This window comes from Eleginops maclovinus, chromosome 21 (genome assembly GCF_036324505.1).
Source record: "Eleginops maclovinus isolate JMC-PN-2008 ecotype Puerto Natales chromosome 21, JC_Emac_rtc_rv5, whole genome shotgun sequence".
Lineage (NCBI taxonomy): Eukaryota > Metazoa > Chordata > Actinopteri > Perciformes > Eleginopidae > Eleginops > Eleginops maclovinus.
In genome coordinates, this window is record NC_086369.1 from 3,213,124 (window position 1) to 3,239,905 (window position 26,782).

The window sequence follows — 26,782 nt, forward strand, 5'->3', positions numbered from 1 at the left end:
TTGCAGTGTACACAAAAGAAGCAGGGAGTCAGTTTCAGGAACGTTTTTGGTATGTTTTTTAATAAATTAACGTTCATTCAAAATACAGTGCCAAAGGAATATGATGCAGCCAAACATGCTAGTAAGGTTTGTCATGAAGCACCTGTGCTCATGTTTTTAAAGGTAGGAGCAAGACCCCCGTCCCCCCCCCTCCCTCCCCTGCCCAACCCCAACCTGCCCTCTCCACTACTACTAGTGGTTGCCGGGACGATTTCCATAGCAACAGTCGTGGGCCAGCCCTCTCCTCACAACCAATCAGCAGCAAGATTCCTCAATTTTCACTCGAGAAAAAATTCAATCTGATAGGGAAATGGATATCTACCCACAATCACACTACAGTAATGTTTGAAGTTAAATTAAAAAAGACACTAATACAAAATAGACCTGGTTATTTCCCCCCACACTAAAACAGTTGTCTTTTAAACATATGAAAAATATATATTTTATTATATATATTTCAGCAGCTTGAGGCGGGGGGGGGGAGAAATGCATGAGCCCAAAACCTACTGAGTGGAGTTGTGTAGAGACCCTGGTGGAAAGAAACATGTTCATGATCATGTGACGATGGATGGAGTGAGGTGTAAACTGCGAGCTGTGTGGAAGACCTGTGTGCAGACAGACCCACGGACAGGCTGCGGAGCGCTAAGGTGGAGGACAGAGGCGAGGGTGGCGAGGTGAGGGATGACCGGACCCGCAGTCACCCACTCTTAACCCGTTTCCCCCCCTCCTCCCAAAAACTACAGCCCCTGTTGCTCTCTTCTCCTGGGCCTATAGAAGAGATTCACGGATCAAGGTAACGCTCTTAAATCTAATACTTATTTTGCTCATTTGTGGAGGATGGTAGTTGTAGTAAACAGGGATTTAAATGGACACCATTTAAATCCTGCTGAAAGGTCAAGTCTCAATCAATTCATCATTTAAATAGAGCTGCAACTATTTCCAATATTGTTTTGTCAGCAGGATTTCATTAAAAGGAATTTGCTAGAAGGGTGTTCACTATCATTATTAACATTACATTAGTGCTGCATTCATGTGCTGATGGAATTACAGTTAAAGACCAGTTAGGATGCAGATATCAGGTGTAGCTTAAACACTGAGTAATACCATTAGAGCTTTTCCTTTTTACATCGTATAGACCAAAAGACGAATCATTTATTTCTAAACTAGTGAAAACATGAGTCTTTAATGAATAGAAGCAGCTCTGCTTAAAATGTATTGTAATAATTGTATGTCATTTTCAGACCATTATCTTAAAACCAGCTCTTTGCAACACAGATGTTTTAATTGTTATTATGCAACAAAAAAAATGTAGCTTAAAGGTTTACATTTATCAGTAGTTTCACAAAAGAAATCTTAGCACCATGTCGACATACTGGACATATTCTGGAGCTTCTTGTAGCTCAGTTGTAGGGGGAGAGAATGGAGGTAAACGTGTTAACAAGTAAACCAGAAAAGCCGAGAAGACTTTGAGCGCTAAACGCCATGAGATGGAGAAAAACATGTCATTAAATGGACCTTATGCTGCATTTTTATTTGCAAAACTACCAGCTCAAAATCAAACATGCTTAAATTGATTTGAGAAGTTTCTATGGAACATTTTGGTACTGGATCTCGTTTGGGAGCCATTGAACTACAGCTGCTGCTTCCACAAAGGAGCAAACTAATAACTTTTCCGAGAGCCTTTCAAGCCTTATACTTAATGCGATAGATTTTCCACAGAGTTTCTATTTGTCAGTGGTGAGAGAAGAGAAAAAGAGGAGAGGGGGAAGCCATTATCAGAGGAGATGGGGGGGGGGGGCTAGGGGATTTTGGTACAGTTGCCATTGTCATTCCGAGAAGGTTAACCAGTTAAGTGCATCATCATAATCATCATCATCATCATCACAAAATCACTTGACGTTTAGATTATCACATTGTAGAAACAGTATGACAGACTTGTAATATCTAACAGATGTCACAAATGACAAAATAAGAAGAAAGAAACTGAAATTTTTCAGATTACTTTTTGTTTTCCAGGGGCTTTTTTCTATCTGGGCTGCACGGTCCATCAGCAGCAGCTGTAGCTAATGCAAGCCTCCAACATGAGGACATCCCTCCACAACAGAGAGAACGTCAAACCCTTTCATATCAGAGAAGTGATCTGCCCCCCCTTCATGTTCATCCCTCAGCGTTACAGATTCCTGGTTCAGTCAGCGAGGTAGGGGAGGGGAGGTTAAGAGCTATACGTGAGGGAGGGTTACCAGCTCCCCGTCCACCTCAAACTCCTCGGCTCCATCGGGAGAGAAGAGGTAGGTTGGGGGTTTCCAGGGGGATTCCTCCAGGCAGGAGGGGTACAGCTTCCCCACAGCACAGCGGAAGTCCTTGCCCAGGTCCCAGAGCACGCGTTCAGACACAGGCTGCCGCAGGTACCAGCGGTCCAGCTCAATGTCGTACTGGTAGATAGCGTACTTGGCCCTCTCGTTCATGTGGGTCTCACGCATGAAAATGCACAGCGAGTTGAGCAGCACCACCGCCCGCACGCATGGGTCCGAGTACCGCTTAGCAGGGATGTTGGCGGCCTGGCGCCACTCGTTCTTGTTGACGTCGTAGATCTCCACAGTGACAGAGGAGCCGTCGATGGTGCTCGTGGGCAAGCGGATGCCAGAGTTACTGACCACGTGGAGGCCGCCAATGTAGAAAATGAGGTCCCCGAAAGCAGCCGCCGAGGCGAAGCAGCGGCTCGTCTTGCGCATGGCCATCTCCACCCAGGTGTCGGCGCGGGGGAAGTAGCAGTACATCAGGTCGTGGGTCATCACGTAGATGCAGTCGTGCGCCACCACAGAGGTACTCCAGTTCCAGGCGAAGGGCAGAGGGCTCATCATGCTCCACTCATCCTTCTCGCAGTCGTAGCGCTCCACCGTGCGCTTGTTCAGCTCTCCTCCCACGTTATCTCCTCCGATTGCATAGATGTAACCCTCGCAGTGGACCAGGGAGGGCTTTATTCGGGCACATAGCATGGGGGTTTTAGGTACCCAGGCGTTCTGCTGGGCGTCGAACCAGAAGAAGCTGTCGACAGAGCGGAACACCGCCTGTAGCTTACCACTCTTGCCGTGGTGGTTGGTGATAGAGTTTTTGAGAGGGATCTGCCCCCCAGCAATGAACACATCATTGTCTGGTGTAACAAGAGTCCCCACCTTCTGCAGGTCTCCTGGGGGGTTGTTGAGCTTGTACACTTTCTCCGCCTGTGGGCTGTAACACACTACTCTGGTAGGCACAGACCCAGCCATCACATATCCGTCACCCAGCATTTCGGACATGGCCTCCATGAAGATCAGCATCTCCTCCTTGGTCATGCCTAGCCGAGGTTTGAAGAACTTGGGCATCGACTTGTAGAGGCCCTGCACCACCACAGACTTGTCGTTCGGTGGCAAACCCTGGAACCAGGCGCGCTGCGTCACCTCAGACAGTGCATCAATACGGATCTGACTGAGCACGGAAGACAGGTGCTGTGATCGGGCCTCCATGTTGTACTCCAACCACAGCATGGCCGCCTCGCGAACCGTCTCTTCCTTCTCCACGTTAAGGTTGTCGCTGCTCAGGACGTCTATCAACAGCTCGTGGGAGAGCTGAAGGAATGCCTCCTGCCTGTACACCATGGGGAACTTGTGCTCCACCATGCGCTTAGCGCTCTGCTTTAGCTCGCTGCAGCTGAACAGGTCGCCGATGCTCAGCATGCGGACGCAGTTCTCAGCGCTTATCTTCTTCACAAGGTAGTCTCTGCACTGCAGCAAGACGTCCTCCACCTGAACAGGACAAGAGAACAGAGTCAGACAAGACATTTCACTCTGAATCCAAACACGGCTGCAAAAGTGGGACCAGTTAGAAACCGCCCCTTATGTGGGACTGGCACAACCATAGTCATGTTAAGATGTAAATAGGGAGATTGAGTCACCTAATTAGTCAGATATATATATAATGTTTGAATAAAAACAGCAAGTGTTTGCACGGACCTGTAGGAAGCAGGCAGTCTCATAGAGCGGCTCCACCGTGCTGTCGTTGATGGCCAGGTTGCCCGTGTAGGCGTAGGTGATGATGATCTGCAGGGTGGCCGGGTCCACATTCCTCAGGTGAACGTGGGTCTGTTTGCTCTCACTGAGGCCACTCATGAACATCGCCCTGCAGGAACAACACCAAGGACTATCAACACAGAGTCACTGAAATACGAAGACTATTACTAAACGTATTCTCTTTCTAAAAAAAGGCAGGATAGAATCATACTGCCTGATTGTGATGCTTTACAGCTGTTGCACACTGATAAGCATGACAACCAAGCCAGTTTCTCTCATTAGTGACAAAAAGTGACTGTCCAATGGTTGAGGGGCTAACTGTGCACACTTTGGCTCCAGCTGGACTTCTCTCTGTTTGAGTTCCATGTTGCTGCAGCCTCGGCCGGCTGCCTACACTTCCACGTTGTCGTTCATCGGAGTGAGTCAGAGCGACCTAAACCTCTTTTTACTGCATCTACTACTCAAATGTTATGCATCTGTAGAACTGTTATTGGCTTTTACTGGTCATTTGAATTTATTATGGCAACGTGTTTGGTGCAGTGATGCCTCTGTGCTGTACTTGTCAGAAAAATGACCAACAATCAAATAATCCCAAGGATTTGTACTCTTATATAGGATACTAAACTGCGTACCACTACACATGTAGACAGAACAGACTGATGAGAGAATGACTATCACTTGCATTAGCAATAATGTGCCTTTTTTTGGGGGGGGGGGGGTGACTGTTTTGCTCACAGCAGGGGCTAAACCTTCCAGGCTGTGTTACGCAACCCTGCAGGCATACCCCTGCACCCCCCCCTCCCTCTTTTCCCTCCCCTAGACCTACGTGACCAGACGTCCCATCCATACACCAGCTCTCCCCAGACTCTCCCCTCTTTCCCTGAAGTGGGGAGGCGTGTGAGGAGAGGGGAGGTGGAAGCGCAGGCAGCATGACAGAGAGAGAAAAGGAAGGAGTAGCAGTTTGGAGGAAGCGCAGCCTGCGACACCTCTGAACCCTGCAGGGGAAATGCTTTGCATGTTCGCACCAGATAACTAGAGTGTGGGAAACAGGGGGTGAGATCGCGTAAGATGTGGGTGTGAGAGAGGCATCAAGTTGTCAGGATCTTTTCTTGGAATGCATGTGTGAGTGTGCAGTGATAGAGGGAGGGGTGAGATTCAGTAAGACAGCATGTTCAAATGCAGCCCCTGTCAAGTACAGATGGACTCTTCCCAGAGCCGAGGCTGCTGCTGTCATATTCACTGCAGTGCACACACTTCATTATGCAATGGTGTGCGTACAAATGAGGCCTCCTCAGGGCCTTGAGGGATGCTTCTGTATGACTACAGGTTAGAGATTGCTTCATTTGTTGTGTGAGAAATACATCAGACATAGTATATCTGGCGCAGGAGGAGCCACGGCTTTCAAGGAAACACCATCCCTTAGTTTTCCATCCTGCGTGTAAAGAGTGTATAACACTCATCTAGGACTGTGCATTATTCATTGTAACCATAGGAGGTGAGCACTTGCAGACATAACAACCTCGCTTCATAATGACAGCAAATCGTCACAATGACACTGAGGGGAATAATTGCTTTCTTTAAACATGAAAACCAAACGCTGCGTTGTACATTATTCATTGGAACTGTAGGAGACTAATTCAGATAAGCCCCACCACACAAAGCATCATCACTAAAATAGTCATTAAAAACAGAAATCCCCAACAAACAAGTTACTCCACACCTGCAGCACTCACCTGAAATAGGAGCTACATGTGGCCAGTACCATCTTGTGACACGGGAACTCTGTGTCCTCCACCAGCAGCACAACATCAGTCAGTAATTTCTGTTCATAAAAGAACTTGAGCTGCTCCAGCAGGGAGACAGCGTAGTCCGTGTTGACCGGCCTGCGCTCACTGAGATCCGACATGGTTGCATCCCATGAATCGCGCCCCAGTTTTGAAAAGTCACACGGCCGGCAGAACCGGGCTCAAACCAACCAGGAGAAAATATATATTCTTAAAAATTCACAAGGATTACAAGGGGCGTGGGGGGGGGTTGGCTCTTCAACACCTCCACTGACCAAAGTGGAGGTGTTCAACTCCTATGTGGAAAAATGTGTGCTGCTCCTTCTTCTGGAGATGAGTTGAAAGAGGAGATGGCTACTGAGTGTCGCAGTCAGGAGTCCAGAGGGTAGGGTCCTGGGTGAGGAAGGAGTTGTTTCCCCTCGTAGATCTATCGGATGTCTGAGATCATGCAGTGAGGCACTGGGGGTTGCAGGTAGAGGGAGAGCACCACAACTGTTGCAACCCTGCTACATCAGTGCTTGTCTGAAAAACACAGGAGAAATACAAAAAGAGCAGTGATGAGTCGAGAATCCATGGAAACTAGAGGCACAGAAAAAATAACCCATGGTTACTTAATTCTGATTCATTACCACAGATGCCCGAACTTCACAGTGTGACAACAGAATCTCCTTTCTCCTTTTATGGGCCTAGATCCTTCTGTGTGCAATGATGCCACAACATTGTCGGATTGACTAGAAGGGCCCTAAATAATGGGACTCAAATGTTCAAACTCGTGTTTTTATATATATATAAATAAAAAGTGCTATGATCAGATGAATATCTTTGTCAAATTGTGCATGGGTGTATTTTACAACCACTTCAACACCACACTGAATCGGATCTGCTGAATGCTGATACTGACAAACACTCGAGACAACCTCCGATCCTGTGTCATCTATTCGCCTTAACACCCGTGTTGTTAATACCCCATGTGACAGCTGTCAACATGAGATTCAGGATATCTTTCACTTATATGTTAGTGTAAGCAGCTGTGTAGCATTATGCACTTCAAATGAATGTAAAGCATTTATCTAATGTTGCGTAGTACTGTGAGAACCATGTCAAGTGTCTCTAAAAAGTCACCTCCTTACACATTCCTGTTTGCAGCTTTGTGATGATACATTTTTCATTTGATCCAAGAGGGTTTTTCAATTGGTAATTAAGTCTTAGAAATAGGAGGACTTTATCTATCCAAAAGAACAACGTCATCATTCTATTATCAGAAAAACAATCAAGATTAAGCTGTCAGACAACTGCAATATATTGTGTATTTCTAATATGTGGTGAAGCAGAATTAGTAAGTACCAGAACATTTGAAATACTTAGGTAAAATGCAAATACTTCATTTTGAATTCGACTAAATGAACATTTTACCGCTGTTCAGGCGTACCGTTTACCAACAGCGTGTAAATGATATAGTTAAGCTAAGGTTTTTACATGACACATTCTTACAATGTCAGTCCATCTATATACATCGATTTCGAACGCAATAGCTTAGATCAGGGGTTTTCAACTGGTTTTGTCCCAGGGACCACCATTCGGACTAGAAAGCAATCCGCGGCCCACTGATGTGCCTGCGCGTGCGCGTGTGTATTTGGTGTTACATGCATAGCTCAATGCATGAAACATGAAAGAGAGGCCACGCAGATTTTATAATAATAAAAGTAGATTTATTAAATTAAATTAAATTAAAGATTATTTTAAAGAAAGAATAAAGAATGATAAAGTGTTGTGCAATTCAGTATTGGGAAAAGTAACTAAAAATGTCATGCAAAGTCAGTCTAGGTGTGTGACAAAACAACAACGGAGAACAAAAATCCAACAACACCGGAGAACCAAAATCCAACAAATGAAGACCAAGGCAGCCTCAACTGCTGGCTGGTCAGGGCTTTTATAACCCAGCCAGGACAGACCTGTCACCAATCACCTGCTGTAGAGACAGAGAGATTGAGAAAAGCAGGGAGAGAGAACAGGCTTACCATTAACAAAGGGCGGGGCCTAAACCCGCCAGGGTCGTAACAGTGAAAACATGGGAGAATTAGGCCTACCTGTCAGTGTGATATCTGGGCGTGGTGAAGTCCACACAGCCTGTCTATTCGTGGCGAAATGGTAGACAGAGACAGTCTCATGTCATTCTCTGGATCCCTGTACTTATTCTTTAAGTACGCCAGTGTAGAAAAACCACTCTCACACAGGTATGTGGTTGGAAAGGGCAAAAGACACCTCATTGCTTTTGCAGCAAGCTGTGGAAATTCTGTCTGGCAACTTATCCAGAATTTAACAAGGGGCTGTGTGTCGTACATATGCCTCCTGACAGAGTCTGTGGACATCTCAATCAGCTTATCCTCTTCCACAGCCGTCAGACTTGACCCTACTGATGCATCGTCACTGAATGGGAGCAGGATCCACTTGCTGTCACGGCGCCACTCTTCCGAATCAGTGAAGTACTTTGCGAATTGACGCACAAGCTTCCTCAAATGCTCACATATAGTGTCGTTGATGTCAGTGCTGTCAGGGTATTCCTCAACTGAAGGAAACATCGCCAAGTTATTGCTCTCCACTCGTTCGATCCACTTTGACATTTTTTTCACAAATGCGTCGAGCTTCTCGTAGAGCTGCATGACGTTTGCATCTCTCCCTTGCATGGAGCTGTTCAACTTGTTCAGCTCTGCAAAAACATCTGTGAGGTACGCCAGCTTAGTTAACCAGTAACTATCGTTGAAATTGGAAGCCAGATCAGAATGCTTCTCGCACAAGAACTCGTAGATAGCTCCGCGTAGTTCAAACACACGGGCGAGCACAGCGCCGCGAGACAGCCAACGCACCTCTGAATGATAAAGGAGAGAGCTGTGTTCACTTCCCAAGTCATGGCATAGGGATGAAAACAGGCGTGTATTCAATGCGTTTCGTTTTATGAAGTTGACCGTCTTGACAACGACATCAAACACACCACTGAGCTCAACACTGAGATCTTTGGAGGCGAGAGCCTCTCTATGAATCAGGCAGTGTGTCCAAATTACCCCCGGAGCCACCCTCCTTACATGCGCAAACAGTCCAGTCTTGCTGCCACTCATGGCTCGGGCCCCATCGCTGCATAATGCAACGCACCTCTGCCACGAGATATTGTGCTCCGTGAAAAAATCGTCCAGTGCTTTAAATATTTCTACACCGGTAGTTCGCCCGGGCAGTGGTTTGCAAAAAAGAAATTCCTCGCACATAGTGCCACTGTCCTCGTATCGCACAAATGTTAACAGTTGCGCATCATTAGTAACATCTGTCGTCTCGTCGATTTGAAGGGAAAACAGAACTGTCTGAAGTTTTGCCATCAGCTGGTCTTTGACATCATTTGCCATTTCCCCAATTCGTCTTCCGATTGTGTTGTCTGACAACGGAATAGTTTTTAATTTGTTGGCACATTCTTCGCTTACCATAGCTCTGCACATATCTATGGCTGCTGGCAATATAAGCTGCTCTGCAATGGTATGGGGCTTCTTACTTTTTGCAACCCTGAGAGCGACCAGATACGATGCTTTCAGTGCGTTTTCATTTATTTTTGCACTCTTCCTCATGGTAGCCGGCTGTCCTTTGAAATCACGCAACATCTGTTGCATGTACTCAACGGGTTTGGCCTTCAAGTGGACGTGATGCGTCTCCATATGCCGCGTAAGTTTCGACGGCTTCATAGCTTCATTACAGAGAATTGTTGAACATACGAAACACAGTGGTACCTCCTCTCCTGCTCTGTCTGTCGTCACTGTGAATCCATATTTAACATATTCCTCATTGTATTTTCTTTTTCGTCTTTTTTGCGAAGTTGACCCTTCGGAAGCCTGTCCTTGCCCTATCGTGGCGGCCTGTCCCTCTGTCGTGGCAGCCTGACCCTCTGTCATGGCAGCCTGTCCCTCTGGCACTTTCCTCACTACAAAACGATCCATTGGTGCTAGATATATAGCTAGACTAGTACATATGTAACAAATGTTTGCTGTACTACAACCTATCTTAAAATACTCTCGTCGGCTATGCTTATAAATGTGTGTCAACTTTGCTCGCAAGACTGTACGTAATGAATAATAAGTGAGGTTAGCGACGCAACTCATTACCATTAGCGAATCACAGGCTACCATAGACTGGATAGGCGCAAGGCTACATTCTGTCAGCTTGAATTTCCTTTATATTATTTTAAACATATTTTTCACGATATGTAACGGTATTCTGGAAATGTGTTGAAATATCAAAGCGAATTTATATTAAAAAAAAACAATGGTGAACTGATCAACATAGGCTCTTGTCACGGACCACATGCAATGCCGCCGCGGACCACCAGGGGTCCGCGGACCACCGGTTGAAAACCCCTGGAACTGGCTAGCTACCTAGCAGGCTAACGACTATACATAAGCGACGTATCTAACCCCAACAAACTGCTTACTAACGGTTCACTAAAGTAAAAGCTGACCTTTATTAAGAGTTTATCGTTACAATCAATCTGGACTTGCCCGATCAGGGATGGACAGCTAAATTAGCACGTTACCGTTACCCACCATGTCCAAAACAAACCCTGCTTGCTATCTAAAACATGGCAAAGTAACATTAGTGAGGCGGGCCTGTTGCAAAATGCACATCTTGCTGATGTAGGCTAACACAACAAAGATGATCATAAATCTTCACTTGTTTCAAAATACACGTAAAACCACCCATGGCTCTGATAAACCGACCAATACATCTTATCAGCTAGCATCGATATAATGTTATATCGCTAGCTCACTTGCTTGATTCCCACTCGCGGCAAGTTAGCAACTTTAGCTCCACAGTTCCGGGATAACGTAGTTATAAGCCCCTGTCTGGTGACACATACTGGACAGTCAATGGTCTCACATTATTTGGTCAATTCTTAAAAGGTTTTAGAAAGGCCTTAAAAAAGGTAAAAACCCTCTGCAGCAAACCCATTTTGCAAGCAATCATGCTTGCTAGCAGACACACAGCTAACTGGCTAACTGCTAAACGAGCTAAATAAACGTAAGCTAGAGGCACTTTTCAAGTTAACCATTCCAACAATCAACATCCTTGCTTCCTTACAGTGACTGTAGGCGGACTCCACGCACAGTAAAGCGTCGCGATGGCTTCTCTGGTGAGCAGAAAGTGCCAAGTAAGCTCCTCAAGCCGAATTTAGACATTAAACAGTTGATTTGAAGCGCCGAGCAACCGACAACCTTTCAGCGCATCATAAGCGCTGAAAGAACTAGAGGCCAAATGAGGATACTGCGCATGCGCCCAGACAAAGCGGCCTGTCCTTTTAAGAGATAAATGGTGTCCCCTAGTGGACAGATGGAGAATACACATACACACACATTTTATTTTTAAACACAAACTCTGAAATTATAACTGCTAGTTTCTATTTTATTTTGCTATTAAAGCTCTAAGAGTTGCACACGTCTTTTGGGCTTAATTTAATCATTATTTAACTCGAACACAATTTGCCCGCTAGCAGCAGCAGGTGTTTCCTATATTACTAATTAGCGGTGATGCCTCACTTTGTGTAAGCAGAACGTTAGGTGGACCTCAGCGAAAAAGCGTTTCTACTTCTGCTTGTTTGTCGAAAAAAATGTACTGTAAAACGTAACTTTCATTTTATGAAGCTGGGGTATGTATTTTCGGTTTTCATCTCTCTGCAGTGTTTTATTTCTAAGGTTGAGCAAGCACGTGAAAGAATATGGACGGTAAATATTTCTAATTACATATCCAACTTTAACCGTGTTTTATTAACCCCAAAGTGCAGGCAGGAACTGTTGAAAATAATATTATCTATCTGTTTAACTGCTGCTTCCTGTAGATGGAAGCAAATCATCACACACATATGGGAACGGACAACAAAGAATTCAACATTCCAGGCCTTTCTTCTATGTCCAGCCGCCTTCTCAACCACACTACATGTACCAGCAATGGCAGATGAATAACCCATACAATCAGTATGGCTTACCTGGAGGTATATTTAATCCTTTTTTTATGTTGTCACAGAGAAGTATTTTTTTCTGCATTCTTTTGTTGTTGCATCATTTATCACATTTTTTGATTTTCATTCTGTCTTAAGCAGAGGTTAAAGAAGTACTCTGATATTTTTACTCAAGTAAAAGTACAAAAGTAATGAAATCAAAATATACTTCAAGTACAAAAAGTCAAACTACTTGTTTTCTGGTATATCAGATTGAAAGATCTAACATTTTTCAGTATGTCAATGTTGCACTTGGTAAAGGTGGGGATTATTTAAATGAATTAGTATATTGCTTAACCTATAATAATACAAAGTGATTTAAGAGTTGATTTTATATTCTCTTATAAATCCATACATGCAAAGTAGGGAGTACATCCATTTGTAAAATACATTTATAAATATATAAAGTAGCATACTGTGAAAATACTCAAGTTAAGTATAACTATTGCATCAGGAATGTATAACGTATTTATATCAAAAGGGGTCACTGGTGGTGTGCTTCTAGTGGAGTTGTTTTTATTTTTATGGGTTTAAAATGATCAAATTTGTGACTCAAGTACACTACGTGCTAAATATTCTCTTCTCCACTACTTTCAGTTGTCAGCATTGCACATCTTTTTATTTCCCAGGTCTAAACTTTGGCCGTCCCTGCATGCAGCCATACCAGTACATGCAGTATCCCGGGTTTGTTTACCCACATGCCCCATTATATCCAATGGATTACAGGCGAATGTATGAACCCCGCTTCCATGCGCCTCCTTGGCATGACATGCCTCGCCACCAATACCAGAATCAGTACCTCCACCAGCAGCCACAGCCTTATGAGCGTCGTGAAATGGCCTGTTCAGAGGCTCAAACCGACCCCAGCGACGCCATAACCCAACTCATTGAATGCCTGGATAAAATCCGAGCCACAGAGCAGCATGGCGCTGAGAAAGAGCTTGACTCGGGAGTCGCCTCACACTCCTCGGGAATGTTTTCTCCAGGAGAAGAGAAAAAAAGTGGAGAACAGGGTCAAATCCTGCCCTCGCCGCCTAATGACAGTCATTTGGAGTCTCCTGCTGTGGCCTTCAGTGACTCTACCACAGCGGTGTATGATGGCGAGTCAAGTCAACGCAGCTTGGATGGCCTGAGTCCCGCAGGATGCTGGTCCACAGGATTTCAAGAGGAGTTGCCTCTCGATAGCTCCTCAACTCACGAAGAGTGTCCCGAGTTGAAGCAGCCAGCAGCAGACGAACACTTCCTCCCTGTAGAGAAAGCAGAAGTTGCAGATTTCCAGTCAGATATGTCAGCAACCAATGCAGGTGTAACCAAATGTGACGCTAAAGAGCTCCCAAAACAGAGAGTGGATCCAATCCTGCCATCTTCATCTTTTACCTTCAGTCAGTCGGCACTCAAAGATGCTAGAAGTGTTGACAAAGTCTCAAAGAGTGAACATCACAAAGGTTGTCCGAGCTACCAGATCCTCAAGCTGCCTTTTGACAGCGTTCTGACCCCCAAAGAGGCTCGAGCCACCTCCCTCTCCCCCCGTAGTGCTCCTTACTACTACAACTACCTGTCCATGCAGTCCACCCATGAGCGGATGAGCGTGCTCAGTCCATCTCTGGACGAGCTCTCTTCCAGAGACGAGATGTTCTCTACAGATCTGGATGATACAGATCTTTGCCCCAAACACGTGTATACAGGCAGGAGGCTTGCAGAGGTTGTAAGTGGGCCTCCGCAAGCTGCTAAAGAATTAGATGAAGTGTGGCTGCCAGGATCAAAGAGGTTCATGTGTGCGTGCTGTGGGAAAAGCTTCGCAAAAGGAGTCACAAGGAGTAAAGTCCACAGCTCCAAGATATACAGGGATGAGGGCGGAGACTCTGAGGATGAAAGGTTTGAGAGAGCCTGTGAGAAGCCCGTCAGAGTGATTGTGAGGAAGCATTCTGCACCCAAAAAGCCTCTGTCTCTCCCACTGAGACAAGCTGCAAAATCCTCGTATAAAAGAGGCCAATACAAAGATCCCTTGGATCCAGTGACCCAGGAGGAAGATCATGATGTCAGTGAGCAGGGGCCAGCTGATGAGGCTGGAGACATGACTGGTAGTGAGCTGCAACGCAGAATATGCCAGGGTAAGTTGCCATGTTTTTAGTCAAATTGTGTAACCATGTTTGAAATATGCACTGAATAAGTGAACCCTTTTTATAGACGGACCCTGCAGAGAAGATCTGACCTTTGCAGACCCAGGCAGGTGGGGAGACGGTGACTTGATTCCCAGGCAGAGACAAGCATTCGCTCTGCAACGACAAGGTTGAATTCACTCAAATATCCTGCAGAAAATACTAGCTCAAGTTCATTCTCTGTTTACAGGGGCAATCATTTTGCAGCTCTAAATATAGCAAAAAACATTTTAAAATTGGACCAGCTGGTGCAGCATTGTTTGAATTATCGGCAGTCAAGGTTGATGAGTTTTAACCCCTAATTCATATTTATTTTGGCCCTTTTTATGTTTGTGAAATGCTAAGTGCTGGGAGAACAATTCACATGATTAGGGCACATAATGGCTACCAGCATCAAGGGTCATTTTGGCATGTGGGCCCAAAAAAGGGTCAACAATGGCAGCATATCTGGCACATATTACACTCTATTTACTTCATAAGTTGTGTACAATTTATGCCTCAAAACAATGATTCAGAAGCATTTAAAATCTCTTAAGTTCCCTACATTCACTATTAAACAATTGACAAAATATGGTTTACATTTGTGAAAGGATAAGCGTTTTGGACATGGCACGACTCAAATCTCTGAGCTCTGTGGAGTTGCCTTGCGGTCATTGTTGTTTTTCTTCAATTTTTATATATAACACATGCTTATTCTCTAAGCATTCAGCAAATGAAATTCTCTCCTGGTTTTATGTTCTGATTATAACTGGACAGAGATGAGTACTCAGAGGAAACTGATGTACCACAGGCCAAGAGATGAGGATGATGACGAGCCACCCCCTTTACACTGGGAGAAAGGTTAATATAATGACGTTGTTAACATGGACTGTCACATTTCTTTGCATGCAATTTATTTATTTTTCCAATTGTATCTTTGTCAGGCTCTACGACGAGAGAACCAAGATGTTAATGAAGCCAAACTGTGTTGAACTGTAGGTGAAATGCACACTGCTCAGACCCATCTCGTTGTGTTCAGACTTCTCTCGTTGAAAATACGTCTTAACGAAATGTTTTTCTCTCCTCCCCAGGTCCCCCTTAAAGGTGTAATAGTCAAGAATAATATGTAAAAAAATATTTAGAGCACCAGGTGAAATGCACCACACACCTATTTATGTTTAGATAAAAGCTTTAAAAAATGTATAAAGTTTCTGCAGCGACACTGTCTTGCACTATTCGTTATTTAGGAATTCACAAATGTCATATGGGCTGAAGGTCGTGTTGCACATGATGGTGTGCCACAGTTTGGGGCCAGTCCAATAAAAATATTGTCATTATTTCAACTTTGTCTTGAATCATTTCACATGTTGCAATGGTTTGCATTACACATGGCGATTTCTTTCTTTTATGTATTGAGGAAACTGAAAAGCTATGGGGACTTATTCCTTATTTTCTGACATTTTAATGGACCAAATGGCAACCTCTCTCTGTTCTTGTAAATGGCTAAACTATTTATTGCGGTTGTAAATAAGTATTTAATTTGACCTTTAAAAATACCTCTATTTATGGATGTTTTGACCTAAAAGTAAACCAGATTCCCACACATGTTCATAATGATTAAAATGACTGGCCTAGTAAACAAACTGGTCTCATGGAGTGTTTTCATTCTTCATGGATAATGCATCTATGAATACTGCTCCAGGCTATCTAACGTGCTCCCTGGTTGGCTTTTTAGGGGTCAAACCTGTGTGAATATGTGCTTTGCATGGAAGTGCCTTGTTTTGTTTTTCTGCAATAAGATGACAAGACAGTGAGTCTCATTAAGACGGTGTAAAGCCGTGCTTCCCAAACCAATTTTGGCTACTTTTTGTAAACTGAAAACCCCTCTGAAGTGACATATATTATCCAATAACAGTACAGATCCAAAAATAAACTGTACAATTCACCCAAACAGTGAACTTAATAACTGCATGCAGTAAATCAAGTCATTCAATGCTTCTTGATCTGATTATTTCTTTACCCTCTTATTTTGAGGAGTTTGTATCTAAGTTTCCCGTTTATATTATTTCTTATTTTAAACAAACATATTTAATTGTTTTTCATTTCCATAAAAATAGTTTCTACTGATGAAAATTCTATCTTTAATTTTCACCATGCCATTAAATCATTAAATGAGAATAAAGTGTATATCTTATAAAAATCCACATTTGAAAAACAAACAACTTTATTTTTATGCACAGAAATTAAGTTTGTCTTACAACCCTTAAAATCAGGGAGCAATGGCACCCCCCAGGTTGGGAACCACTGCTGTAAAGGATAAGATGTACCACTTTGAGCAACATATGTGCAACCTGTGCCAATGATTCTGACAAGCTGCAGGTTTGTTAATTAAAGTCAATCAGCTTCTCGCCTCGGCTACTTCTTATCCTCAAGCCACCAATCGTACTGCTCCCACACATCTCCACCACAATGGGAGGGAATCTTTGGGATAGAAACATTTTCATTGGCTGGAGAATTAGGTCATCAAACTCTAATTTGACAAAGAGTCACCTGGAACCAAACTCCAGCCAATCAGTGCAGCATTTGACCAGCTCACCTGAATGAGTCCACACCTTTGATTTGAAACGTACTTTGAAAGCTGTGTTGGTTTGTCAATGGTAAAGTTCAGTTTTGACATTTGTTAAGTATGTTTTTTGATTGAAACAGCACTGAAACTATCTGCTAGCGTGTCACAAGTTTACGGATAAATAACAAACAATTTAAATGATTCAACCTTGCTTCTAGTGTCTGTCAGAAATGGCAGCAGCCACAGCTACCTACCAACAAGCTTACGGCCTTGACCCCCGAGGTCCTGACCCGTCATATGGCGCTCAACAGGCCCAGGGACCCCACCAGCCGGCTCCAGGGCCTTCGAGAGCTCCACGTCCTGAGGAGCAGCACCAGCAGCAGCAGCACCACAAGCCTTACTTCTACGTCCAGCCCTCGCAGCCATACATGCCCATGCAGTGGCCTGTACCTGTGCCCATGCCTGTGTCCTACAACCCATACTATGGCTACCCTGGTTTAGGTAAGTCAATTAACACTAACTATTTTGGTGCAACTCTTTGATTTTGGTTGTGCAATTCTCCCTGAAAACAATTAATTTATTCTGTATGCTATGAAGCAGCAACACTGATTTAAAAGGCAATGTTGCAGCCCACAATTAATTGAAGTGCCTTCCAATAATGTCCCCCTGTAGTTTTTTACTAAAACCATTTCTTTGTTTTCTCATGGCATCCATGCTGGAGACATATGTTTCCCCGGCAAGGTGCTATCATGAGTTTGTCTTTGTTTTTTTTATTACATTTCTCAAAGACTATATTCTACTCCTATGAATATCTCTACACTAGTGCCATCATCAATTTAAAGTTGTCGATTGTTTACATACTGTAGAATGACTAAACCCCACATACCTAATGACTCGTCTCTTTTCATTGTTTTAAAGGCCCACCTTTTAAAAATTCAAACATGGTTAAAAGTCTGCAAGGTAATCCTTTTTAAATAGCTAAACAGCAAATAAATGAAAGCTAAGATGGTGAACAAGGTAATCATTAAACCTGCTAGACACTAGCCTGTCAGCATTGGTGTTGCATTTTGGTTCAGCTTTACTGTTAAGTAGTGTGGTTGTTGACTAATGATACTACGTTTCTTCTGCCATTAAAGGGTACAGCATGCCAGTGATGCCCCACTATCAGCCAAGTCCTTTTGTGGAGCCACCTACCTTTGTTCTACCCCATACCAACCTCCACTTGATGGACTACCGACGCATGCTCAACCCTCAGTACTACCAGACCATGGCCTACCACTCCCGTAGGTTCCGCTACCAGCACAACAGCCAGACCAGAGAAATGACCAGCTCTGAAGTTCAGACTGAGCCACTGTCTGCTACCCAGAGGACCAGCACGCCAGGATCCAGCAACACGGAGACCACTGGTGGCCTCCAAGCCCGCAGCAGCGACAGCAGGACAAGTGTACCCATCAAACAGCCGCCTTCACTAGTCGTGGCTGTGCAGAAGAGGGATTGTTCTCTGGAGCTTAAGGATAAGGCACCCTCTACCACCACCAGGTCGCCACCGAATGGCAGCTTTGTGTTTCAGACAGAGGAGGTGAGGATTGAATGCTGCACCACGCCGGTGGGACTACAACTCCTGCACTCTCATGAGACGGCAGAAGTATCCCACAACTTTTCCGAAGACGTAGTCCAGTGCAGTAGCTCCCTCCTCCAGGGCCGTGTGCTGCAGAACGAGGTACCGCCTCTTCTTGCAGACCAATCGGAGCAGGCTGTCCAAGTTTGTCCTGACATCTCATTAGTCGCTACGCCTAAGAGCAGGGAGGAAATACCTGCTTTGGAGGAGTCCAGGAACCAGACAGACTCTGTGACCGTCTCCTCTGACTCCAGCAGTGACAGTGATCAGAGTACAACGTCTGATAACTTCCACTATAAAGTTGTTCACCTGCCCTTAAACCCAAAATACCTGGATGAGCTGTGGAGGATGGAATCCACTGTATGGTCAAAAGAGGACACTGTGATTCCCTCACCTGAATCTCTAATGCAAAATAGCCGCGCAGAGTCTCTTGATGAAACCCTGGTTTGTGAAGCTGAAGTGCCTTCCGCCGACTTGCTGACTGTTAGGGAGAAGGCTCCTACAGAAGAGGTCGTCCCTGAGATTGAGATGCCTCCTCTGGCAGAGGATGAAGAGGAGGAAATGTACCCCACTGTGGAGGATCCTGGGGATGAGATGTGGACTACGATGAATATTCCTACCACAGAGGAAGATCTTATCACACACACAGTGCCATTGTTGGATAATTCCCCTCTTAAGGCAGATAACATCAAACCTAGGCGAGAAACGAACGCTCACGATCACCAGGATACTTCCTTTGAATCATTGCCTGCCTATCTCCCCTCTACCAGCTGGCTTGCTGACTTTGATAATGTTGACTATTGTGTCAAAATCCCTCCACCTCCAAAGAAACAGGACAGACCACTGAGCAGCCGTGGCTTCGATGTGCCTAGCAGAAGAAGAAAACTAGACCTAGGGTACAAAGAACAACCTACCTTTCGAAAGCCAAAAGAGAGGTTCAAACCCAAAGGGAAGGTGGATCGGAGAAGCTTCTCTGACCATGAATGCTGCCTTAGCAGCAATTTCAATGAGAATGCATTTACACCTTATGCGTCCAAGAGGGAGCGACTTTGCTCAAGATGTGTAGTAAAGAGCAGGACTGCTGGTCCAGGACTCGATGGTCACACCTTCAAAAGAAAAGCTGCTCTTTTCCAACAGTGGAATGACGCACTCCTGCCAACATGTGAAGCCTGCAAATCTCAACCCATGCAACCGCTGGTACGAAAAGGTTCTGGCCTTGATGTCTGTGGCCCTCATCATGGACACTACAGTGAGGGAGAATCTTCTGAGAACAGCTCGTGTCGCTTCCGCTCAAAATGGAGGCCGGCGGATCCTCCCAGGAAGCTCAATGATCTCAAGAGGCCGCTGGCTTCAAAGCAAAATGTTGAGAGATGTCCTGCAGCGATGGACCCAAACCTGAAGGAAAAGAACTGTGTGTGCAATGAGCCGCAGCACCAGTCTACTGCATGGGAGAGGCTGCACCACTGTCCCCACGGCAACGCCATCCAGGAAATGGATGAGAACTGTGCAATGCCGGTTTCCCTCCAGGACAAATGGAGGATAATGGATCAGACTTACCTGACACACAGGTGGCAAACTGGTAGGCAAATGTATTTTACCTCAGGAAGGTTAACTCTGTTTTTCGTCTGTAACTGTACGACTTCTTATTTGACAGATAATGCTTGGAAACCAGTGCTGCCAAACGCTGACATTGACCGCTTCAAGAATGAAGCCAGATCACCATATTTTAATAGACACAAGAAATCACAATCACAAGGTAAGTGTTTATAAAATATAAAAGCTGCACTAAATGGCATTTAGTAGATCTTTCCTTTATATTCACTGCTCTGTTTGAGAAGCCTTTCTCCTTCCTGTAGTAAGTAGTATCTGCAACATTTTCTCTTTCATTTAATACAGATTGTCAAGCCTCATAACACCATAAATGATATCAAAGTTGCATGAGCACACTTTACTCAAGTTGTCGTTTCCGGAATTCAATTATGCACATATTAAATGCATGCATGACATTTTGATTTTATCTCCACAGGAAATTGTAGAAAAGACACAAGATGCTGATTTGCACGAGAGCACTATTGAACAGTGAAAAACCCACTTTTTAAAAAGTGTCACTTAAATTATTCCCACTTGAATGAATTGTATATAAGTCAAAATGTTCACTATTTATTATAATTTAAATAAACACAACTTTTTGATTCTAATTGTATTTTTCTATTTTTGCACCTACAGTTCCTGTTTATGTGTTTTGGGGTATAAGATGTAGTAACTATACTTGTCCTCTAGATGGAACTATATTCCACTATATATATACTATAAAATAAAAAGGTGATGTATAAATATGATTTATTTTTTTGCAAATTAACTTAAGGAAATATATTATTACAGGGTATTTAGAGATGTCAATTTAAATAGAAAACATCCATACAAAGTCAGTTTTTTGAACTGATAACTTTCCCGAGAAAGACGCATCTATTTTGGTCTATTACGACAAACTAATTTCCTCTCCGAAAAGAACATCTGACGGTTATCGTTTCGTGATTCATTATGCCACTGTGATCTCATATTTGCACAAGACCTTTTACAGACAGTGTTATCTGGAATGACTTTCAGTCAACGTTAATGTGTTTATCACCATGAGTCACTGGTGGTCTCTGGTGGGTTCTGGGGGATCAAAGCTGTGACATTTTGATACCAGATTGTGGAACCTCTAACCTAAAGCCTCTCTTAGTCATGCTGGTAGACTAACTTCTTAAACTGCATAATCCTGATCGAAATTCATATATATTTGTAAAAAGAAAAGTCTGCTTCAGCTTTGTTTGTATAATTTGTATTTGGTTTTTTTATCAACCACTATGAATGTGTGCATAGATAAAATAGTGACGTTTGCACAGTCAGTGTGCTTTCATTGTGAAAATTAAAATAAGGTGTGGCTGAATACAGCCTCCAACGACTTTCTGATAACGTCAGCTTTAACTGGTTCTTAGTGTGAAAACAAAGGTTTGCGCACTATTGAATTAATAGTCAAAAAGGACATTATTAGAGTCATAGTATTGTGTTAAGGCGACTGTGAACCCCATTATTGACTGATAATATGTAATGCTGCCACCAAAGGGGAAAAAATACACAAATGTATTGAATAAATAATGAATTGTGGGCCAGACCATTAGAGTTTATGCAGTGTTCAGCAGGCCTTTCAGATCAGGTAATGAAACCAATTTTACTGAAATTGTTTCAAATGACACATTTAATGACATGTGCAGCCATAATAGCTTTTCTGGCTGCAGGGGAGGTAAACAGCCTGACTGAGAGTATGTTTCCGTCAGCCCCATGTGGGATACGATGTGTGTGTGATTTTCAGGTCTCTCAACAGGCCCATGACTGCTGGCTTTGCCTCTCAGATTGCTTTTGCTTTCTGCTCCTCATCCTCCATGGAGAGATCCGCAAAGAAAGCCCACACACAGCCTTCAAAGAGAATAAAGGCTCGATTTTGTGCATTGTCGGAAACAGAGACGGAGGAAAAAAGCTTTTGCAATTTGAAACAACCCTTTTAAATAAAGTGATTTCTGGCAAACGGAGAGGGTCTCTGATGCTAACAGTGTTTGGTGAGGGAGGCCAGATGGGATGAGGGAAGTTTCAGCACTGAAGCGCAACACATGATTTCCCCTCAGATTTGTCAGTTTCAAGGCAGAGATGGACAGCATGGTTTGGATGGTCTCAGAGCTCGCATCTTGTAGACTCCTTCCTCCTGCTGCCATTCTATCTTCATGACGCCTGCATTATGGGTAAATGTGAAAACGTTCGGTGTGATTGGCTCCCAGGGGGATTTACATTATGAGGAGGTAGTGGAAGGATGTCTTAAATGCTGTGTCAGATAAAGCCTGAGGAGGCACATTTTCGACATAAACAGGCATGTCTCTGAGGATGAAACATACAGCAGTGGTGATTTCCCTTTACAGGGTAGAGAGTTGATATATATTCTAATGCATGAATACCAACATTACAGATTGAAAGATGAGGAAAATCCCCAGAGGGAAGGACGTTTCATAGTTCCTCACTCCATAGACTCGAGCATCATCTCTGGATTTAAGGGCATGGAAAATAAAACTAACAGCACAAATATACAAACTATTTTCACTTAGGCCTACTCCATAACAAAAACACATTTCCTTCTCACCCCTTTACATCATTTTGGTAGAAAATTGTTTGAATTATAGTTTTTGAAGGGTTATTATGATTGATTTACTGCCTTTCAGCAACATTGTGGGATTTGTTGAGTTTGATTGACAGGAAGCTATGCCTGTTGCTAAAGTAACGCTAACTGCTAGCCGCCTTTAGCTAGTTAGCTGTTAGCTCAGTATGGCGGGCTGCAAGGACACAATGCAGGCTTATAATAAGAACATCATGTCTACTTTTTAACTTCAGTAATGTGTATGTTAGTAAATTGAAACTGTATACCGTTATCTAACAATCATTCTCCTGGTTGTGTGGTGGGGAATGCTCCCTAACTAAGTTCAGTGCAGTGTGTTGTGAATGCAGGCAGGAATCCTCCCCTAAACCATTCCCTAGGTAAGGCCAGAGTGTAGACGGTACCATCCGGCCTTAGCCTACTCCTTTGGCCCTGTCCTTGGTCTCTGTTGTTGCTTGTGTTAGAGGTAAGCACTTAAATTGATCTCTTGACATGCACAAATGAGCCTACTTTCACTGCATACTCAGTAGACTACCTTCTGTTACAGTGTTAGCACCTATTGCCTGAGCATATTGCCTTGCTGTAGGTTATCCCATTTGTTATGTCATGCCAGATGTTGAGTAGTAGGGAAATGACCTCACCAAGCATAATGTTAGTATCCAGCATGGTGAGCCACAACATGTTTATAAGAGATCTGTACTCCAGCTCCATAATGTCCATATATGAGACGGATAGATCGTATTTCTGAGTATTTATGGACGTACAAATATATACATACATATTAAAACCTTCCCTTGATATTGTCTCTGTGTGTTCATGTCAGTGTATGCCTCTGCTCTGTGCTTTCTGAGTGGGTGTATAGTTCCTTGAGATGCACGATAGCGCTGCACGATAGCTGCCCACTGCTCCTAGTACTAGGATGGGTTAAATGCAGAGGACTAATTTCACTGTGTGTGCTCTGCTGTGTGCATGCATGTGACAAATAAAGAGGGTTTCATCCTCCGATTCTATGATTCTATGTTTCTATAAAGCCGTGGGAGGTTAAGAGCATCTTTTCTGCCTCCTTAACAGTTTAGAGTGATTCTGTCAAGCTGTCAGGTCGCTTTTCCTGGAGAACAGCAGAGAGTGCGGCTCACGGTTCAAGTGTTTTGAAATGCTCATCATATACCGACGTCTCAGAGATGACTAAGCAATATCAGCTCACAGGATTACTTTGAGAGGAGAGTTTCCTCAAGGGCTCTTGACTCCCTTTTATAAAGAGAAGAGCTGAGATTATCACATTGGTGAAAATTAGTTAATGTGAGTCAACACATTCACAGTTTACACAGTTACAGTTTAAACTGAGCATATTATAGACCTATGTATCCTTTAATAACTTGCAAAACCTATTTTAAATTAGTGCAAATGCGCACCTTAAAAGCATTTTGCAAGTAGTTTTGGCCCTATGCTCTTTCTTTACGAATAAAATATTGGCCATTTTTGACCGGGAATACAACTGTAGCTCTCTGAAGCTTTTTAGCCTCTTAAAGCTAATTGTTCTGACTTACAGGGTCAACATTTCAACACAAATGTAAATTTCTTTCATTAGCACTGACTCACTCTCAATGGAGTATGTTAGTGAAGGTCTTGGTTTCTACATTCTCAGCTCCTGACCTCTCCTTCAGCGGAAGATAAACGCCTGGCCGGTGTCCTGCTGGTCTGCAGCTCCTGAAGGACATGATGGATGTGTCTTTGAAGGATCCCTTCTGTCATCCAGACGGCCAATTAGAGGCCGGCCACGGCTGGCCACTCTGGACCGAAGGTAGGAGGGCAGCATCACTCACTCAGTGGACCACACCGACTTTTGGCAGCACAGCCCATCGGTCACCTGACACAGTAACAAAGCTACTCTGTTAGTCCTCTCAAGAGCACTGACGAAGCTTTAACCAAAAGTTTTTCCTATCTGCAATATTTTTATATATTAGGTCCATTTGTATTCTGAAACATAAAAACACAAAAGCATGTCTGAATGGTCATTTTTCAGCAGAGAGGTGGTCTTGTGTTGCTTAGAGGCACTAACGTCTGCAGGGTTGGGGGTTTGTTTTCCACTGGGACCCCCCAAATCACACTCAGGTGTATGCACTCAATTAAGCAATAACACAATGAAGGTCGCGCTGAGCTGTGGTTACTGGCAGCAGTCAGCTGTAACTCGAGGAAGTGTAGATCAGCCAGCAGCCAGCAGAAACACGACCTTGACTGTTATTGCTCTTACACAACGCTGAATACGTTTACACAGCAGCTACAAAATGATCAGGTTTTAATACAGTACACGGCCAAAAGTGTGCAGACCAGTATGAGAATTTTACAACATGCTTTTCATTTTTGCTGTTGCATAAAGATTTCCATAAGTTAGTACTAAGAGGCCTGTTAAAGCCTAAATAAAATCAAAATGACTGGCATTATGTTTTCATTCTTTCTCTCTTTAAACGGCAACTTAATCATTTCCTTTATTTCCCCTGTTCATCAATAAACATCATCCCTGAAATATTAAAAAACGTGTTTAAAAAAAGAAAAGAAGCTAAGTGCTAAATAAAATGGAGGCTTGTCAGAGTTTTCATTTTAAATCATTGTGATACGTATCATCAGATTTCTTCTCCTTTGTATGAGCTCACTGTCTGGACATGGAAGGGAAATTAATAAATCATGAATCACGTCTTCCATTATTATTTTCAAACATTCACAACAAGTGTTTACTGAGAAGGTCAAATTGAAAAACTGCTGATGCATAGCTGCTCTTGATCTCCACTCGTAAATGTCAAGGGTGCATTTGGTTGTTCCCCCCTCTTTTGGGTATGATTCACACTATCATGCTGCTCTTAGCTTGAGGACCGGTGCCCTCTTAGCCCCACTTGTATACATCAGAGAGCATCAGAACCACAACACAGAAAAATCTCGCCTGACCCTCCTCTGCGACTCCAACCAAAACGCAGCGTGGCCTTGCCGGATATTGAGTCAGTGTGGTGTGAAAAGGAATATGGTGTAAGGTCTCCAGGTGTCATGTACTGTAATAGCTGTGAGCCCAGAGGGGAGCAGAAGCTGCAGAGTTCAGCGTGTCCACTTGTTAGCTGTAAAACAGGTCCATCACACAGCAAGGTGGAGAACCGGCCCCCGCTGCAGGCTCAGCATTTCTCCACCACCGAGGTGACGGTAGATAGATCAGCTCATGCTCTACGGTCTTAATACCAGGGGCTTTTACACTTTAATGTCTTTCACTTGACAAATGACCTGTGTTTATAAAGTGCACCTCGCAAGCCTCGGGACTTGTGGAGCAGCCAGTGGTGGTGAATGAATCCTGAGAGCATGGTCCAGGCTTTTAAAGGAAGTGAAAGCAGCCGTTAGAGAATTTAATGGTTTATACCAGAGGGTGGTGCTGATGGTGTGAGGGGAAAGCAGAAGGTGTAAAATGAATCTGTTACTGATGGTTTTACATCCTCATGCAAAGAAGGGGGTGAATGAGTTCCCTGCTACAAGCATGAATACAGATTTAGTCTACTCTTTTTCACCTTGCACACAATGTGGTCATGATGTATCTTGGATATGTCATTTTTCTTATGTTAGAAAAAGGCATGGCAGCTGAGACTCCGTAAGCTCTGCTGTGGGAATAATCGTCCCTGAAATGTTCACTTGTTGAGCACATCCGCTAAGATGAGGCACTGTGAAATGCAGAGCGCTGAGTTGTTTTGCTGGGTTGAGTTCTTGGCAGCGCTACAACCCCATCCGGAGGTAATCAGCACGCTGTTTGGGGCTTTTCGGTCAAAGCTCTGCAGAGGGATGGGCTTGTACTCAGGGCGTTTTACCCAAACAAACACAGTGGGCGAATGCCAGTGACGACCAAATTCAGGAAGAGAGAGATTGCAAACACATGTAGCGGAGGCCCTCTGAGGGCAAGAAGGAACGCAGTGTTCCCCTACGGGCCTAATTGCCAGAAACATGCACCAGATGTGGCTGAGCATTCATTTGCAGAAAAAAGGATTACAGGATAGCAAACGATAACATGCAGGATGGCTTAATAACTTAATCCTGATTATGTAACGTAGTGGAAAAAAGGTGTGCTATTGCAGAGAAAAAACATCCACCTGTGAAGATACTACTTCTACCTTCTCCTCTGCTGGTTTAAAGGGGGCCTATTATGCTTTTTGTGGGTTTCCCTTTCCTGGAGCGTGTTATATAGGTTCTTGTGCATGTAAATAATCTGCAGTTCCCAAGATCCCTTCAGAAGGATTATTATTAATATATATAATAAGGCGACACATTGCTGGTTTGCTCACTGCGGTCTTCATACTGTCCGATACCATAATGCTCCATTGAGCTCTCTGTGGTCTTCCTGTGATCATTCCTGTTATA

General features: G+C 43.8%; 3 protein-coding genes across 7 annotated transcripts; 2 read left to right on the top strand and 1 right to left on the bottom strand.

Annotated features, from left to right (window-relative positions):
* Window positions 1-39: 39 nt before the first annotated feature.
* Window positions 40-11,154, bottom strand: kbtbd2 (kelch repeat and BTB (POZ) domain containing 2). Of its 4 annotated transcripts, none has more exons than XM_063912700.1 (4): window positions 10,982-11,154; window positions 5,819-6,391; window positions 4,029-4,194; window positions 40-3,821 (listed from the first exon to the last, which is right to left on the bottom strand). In XM_063912700.1, the coding sequence occupies exons 2-4, from the start codon at window positions 5,989-5,991 to the stop codon at window positions 2,259-2,261; spliced, it is 1,902 nt and encodes a 633-aa protein (XP_063768770.1). In that variant the 5' UTR covers window positions 5,992-6,391; window positions 10,982-11,154; the 3' UTR covers window positions 40-2,258. The 4 variants fall into 4 exon arrangements, with proteins under 4 accessions (XP_063768770.1, XP_063768769.1, XP_063768767.1 ...); XM_063912699.1 differs by having other exon boundaries at window positions 7,957-11,154; XM_063912697.1 differs by lacking the exons at window positions 40-3,821; window positions 4,029-4,194 and having other exon boundaries at window positions 5,989-6,391; window positions 7,957-11,154.
* Window positions 11,155-11,376: 222 nt separating this feature from the next.
* Window positions 11,377-15,375, top strand: LOC134883821 (bucky ball-like). Its single transcript, XM_063912258.1, has 7 exons — window positions 11,377-11,622; window positions 11,736-11,888; window positions 12,524-14,005; window positions 14,082-14,183; window positions 14,810-14,893; window positions 14,977-15,027; window positions 15,124-15,375. The coding sequence occupies exons 1-6, from the start codon at window positions 11,616-11,618 to the stop codon at window positions 15,003-15,005; spliced, it is 1,857 nt and encodes a 618-aa protein (XP_063768328.1). The 5' UTR covers window positions 11,377-11,615; the 3' UTR covers window positions 15,006-15,027; window positions 15,124-15,375.
* Window positions 15,376-16,577: 1,202 nt separating this feature from the next.
* Window positions 16,578-20,414, top strand: LOC134883846 (uncharacterized). 2 transcript variants are annotated; one of them, XM_063912302.1, is made up of 5 exons: window positions 16,578-16,689; window positions 16,817-17,099; window positions 17,735-19,795; window positions 19,871-19,972; window positions 20,243-20,414. In XM_063912302.1, the coding sequence occupies exons 1-5, from the start codon at window positions 16,687-16,689 to the stop codon at window positions 20,269-20,271; spliced, it is 2,478 nt and encodes an 825-aa protein (XP_063768372.1). In that variant the 5' UTR covers window positions 16,578-16,686; the 3' UTR covers window positions 20,272-20,414. The 2 variants fall into 2 exon arrangements, with proteins under 2 accessions (XP_063768372.1, XP_063768373.1); XM_063912303.1 differs by lacking the exon at window positions 16,578-16,689 and having other exon boundaries at window positions 16,696-17,099.
* Window positions 20,415-26,782: the final 6,368 nt, after the last annotated feature.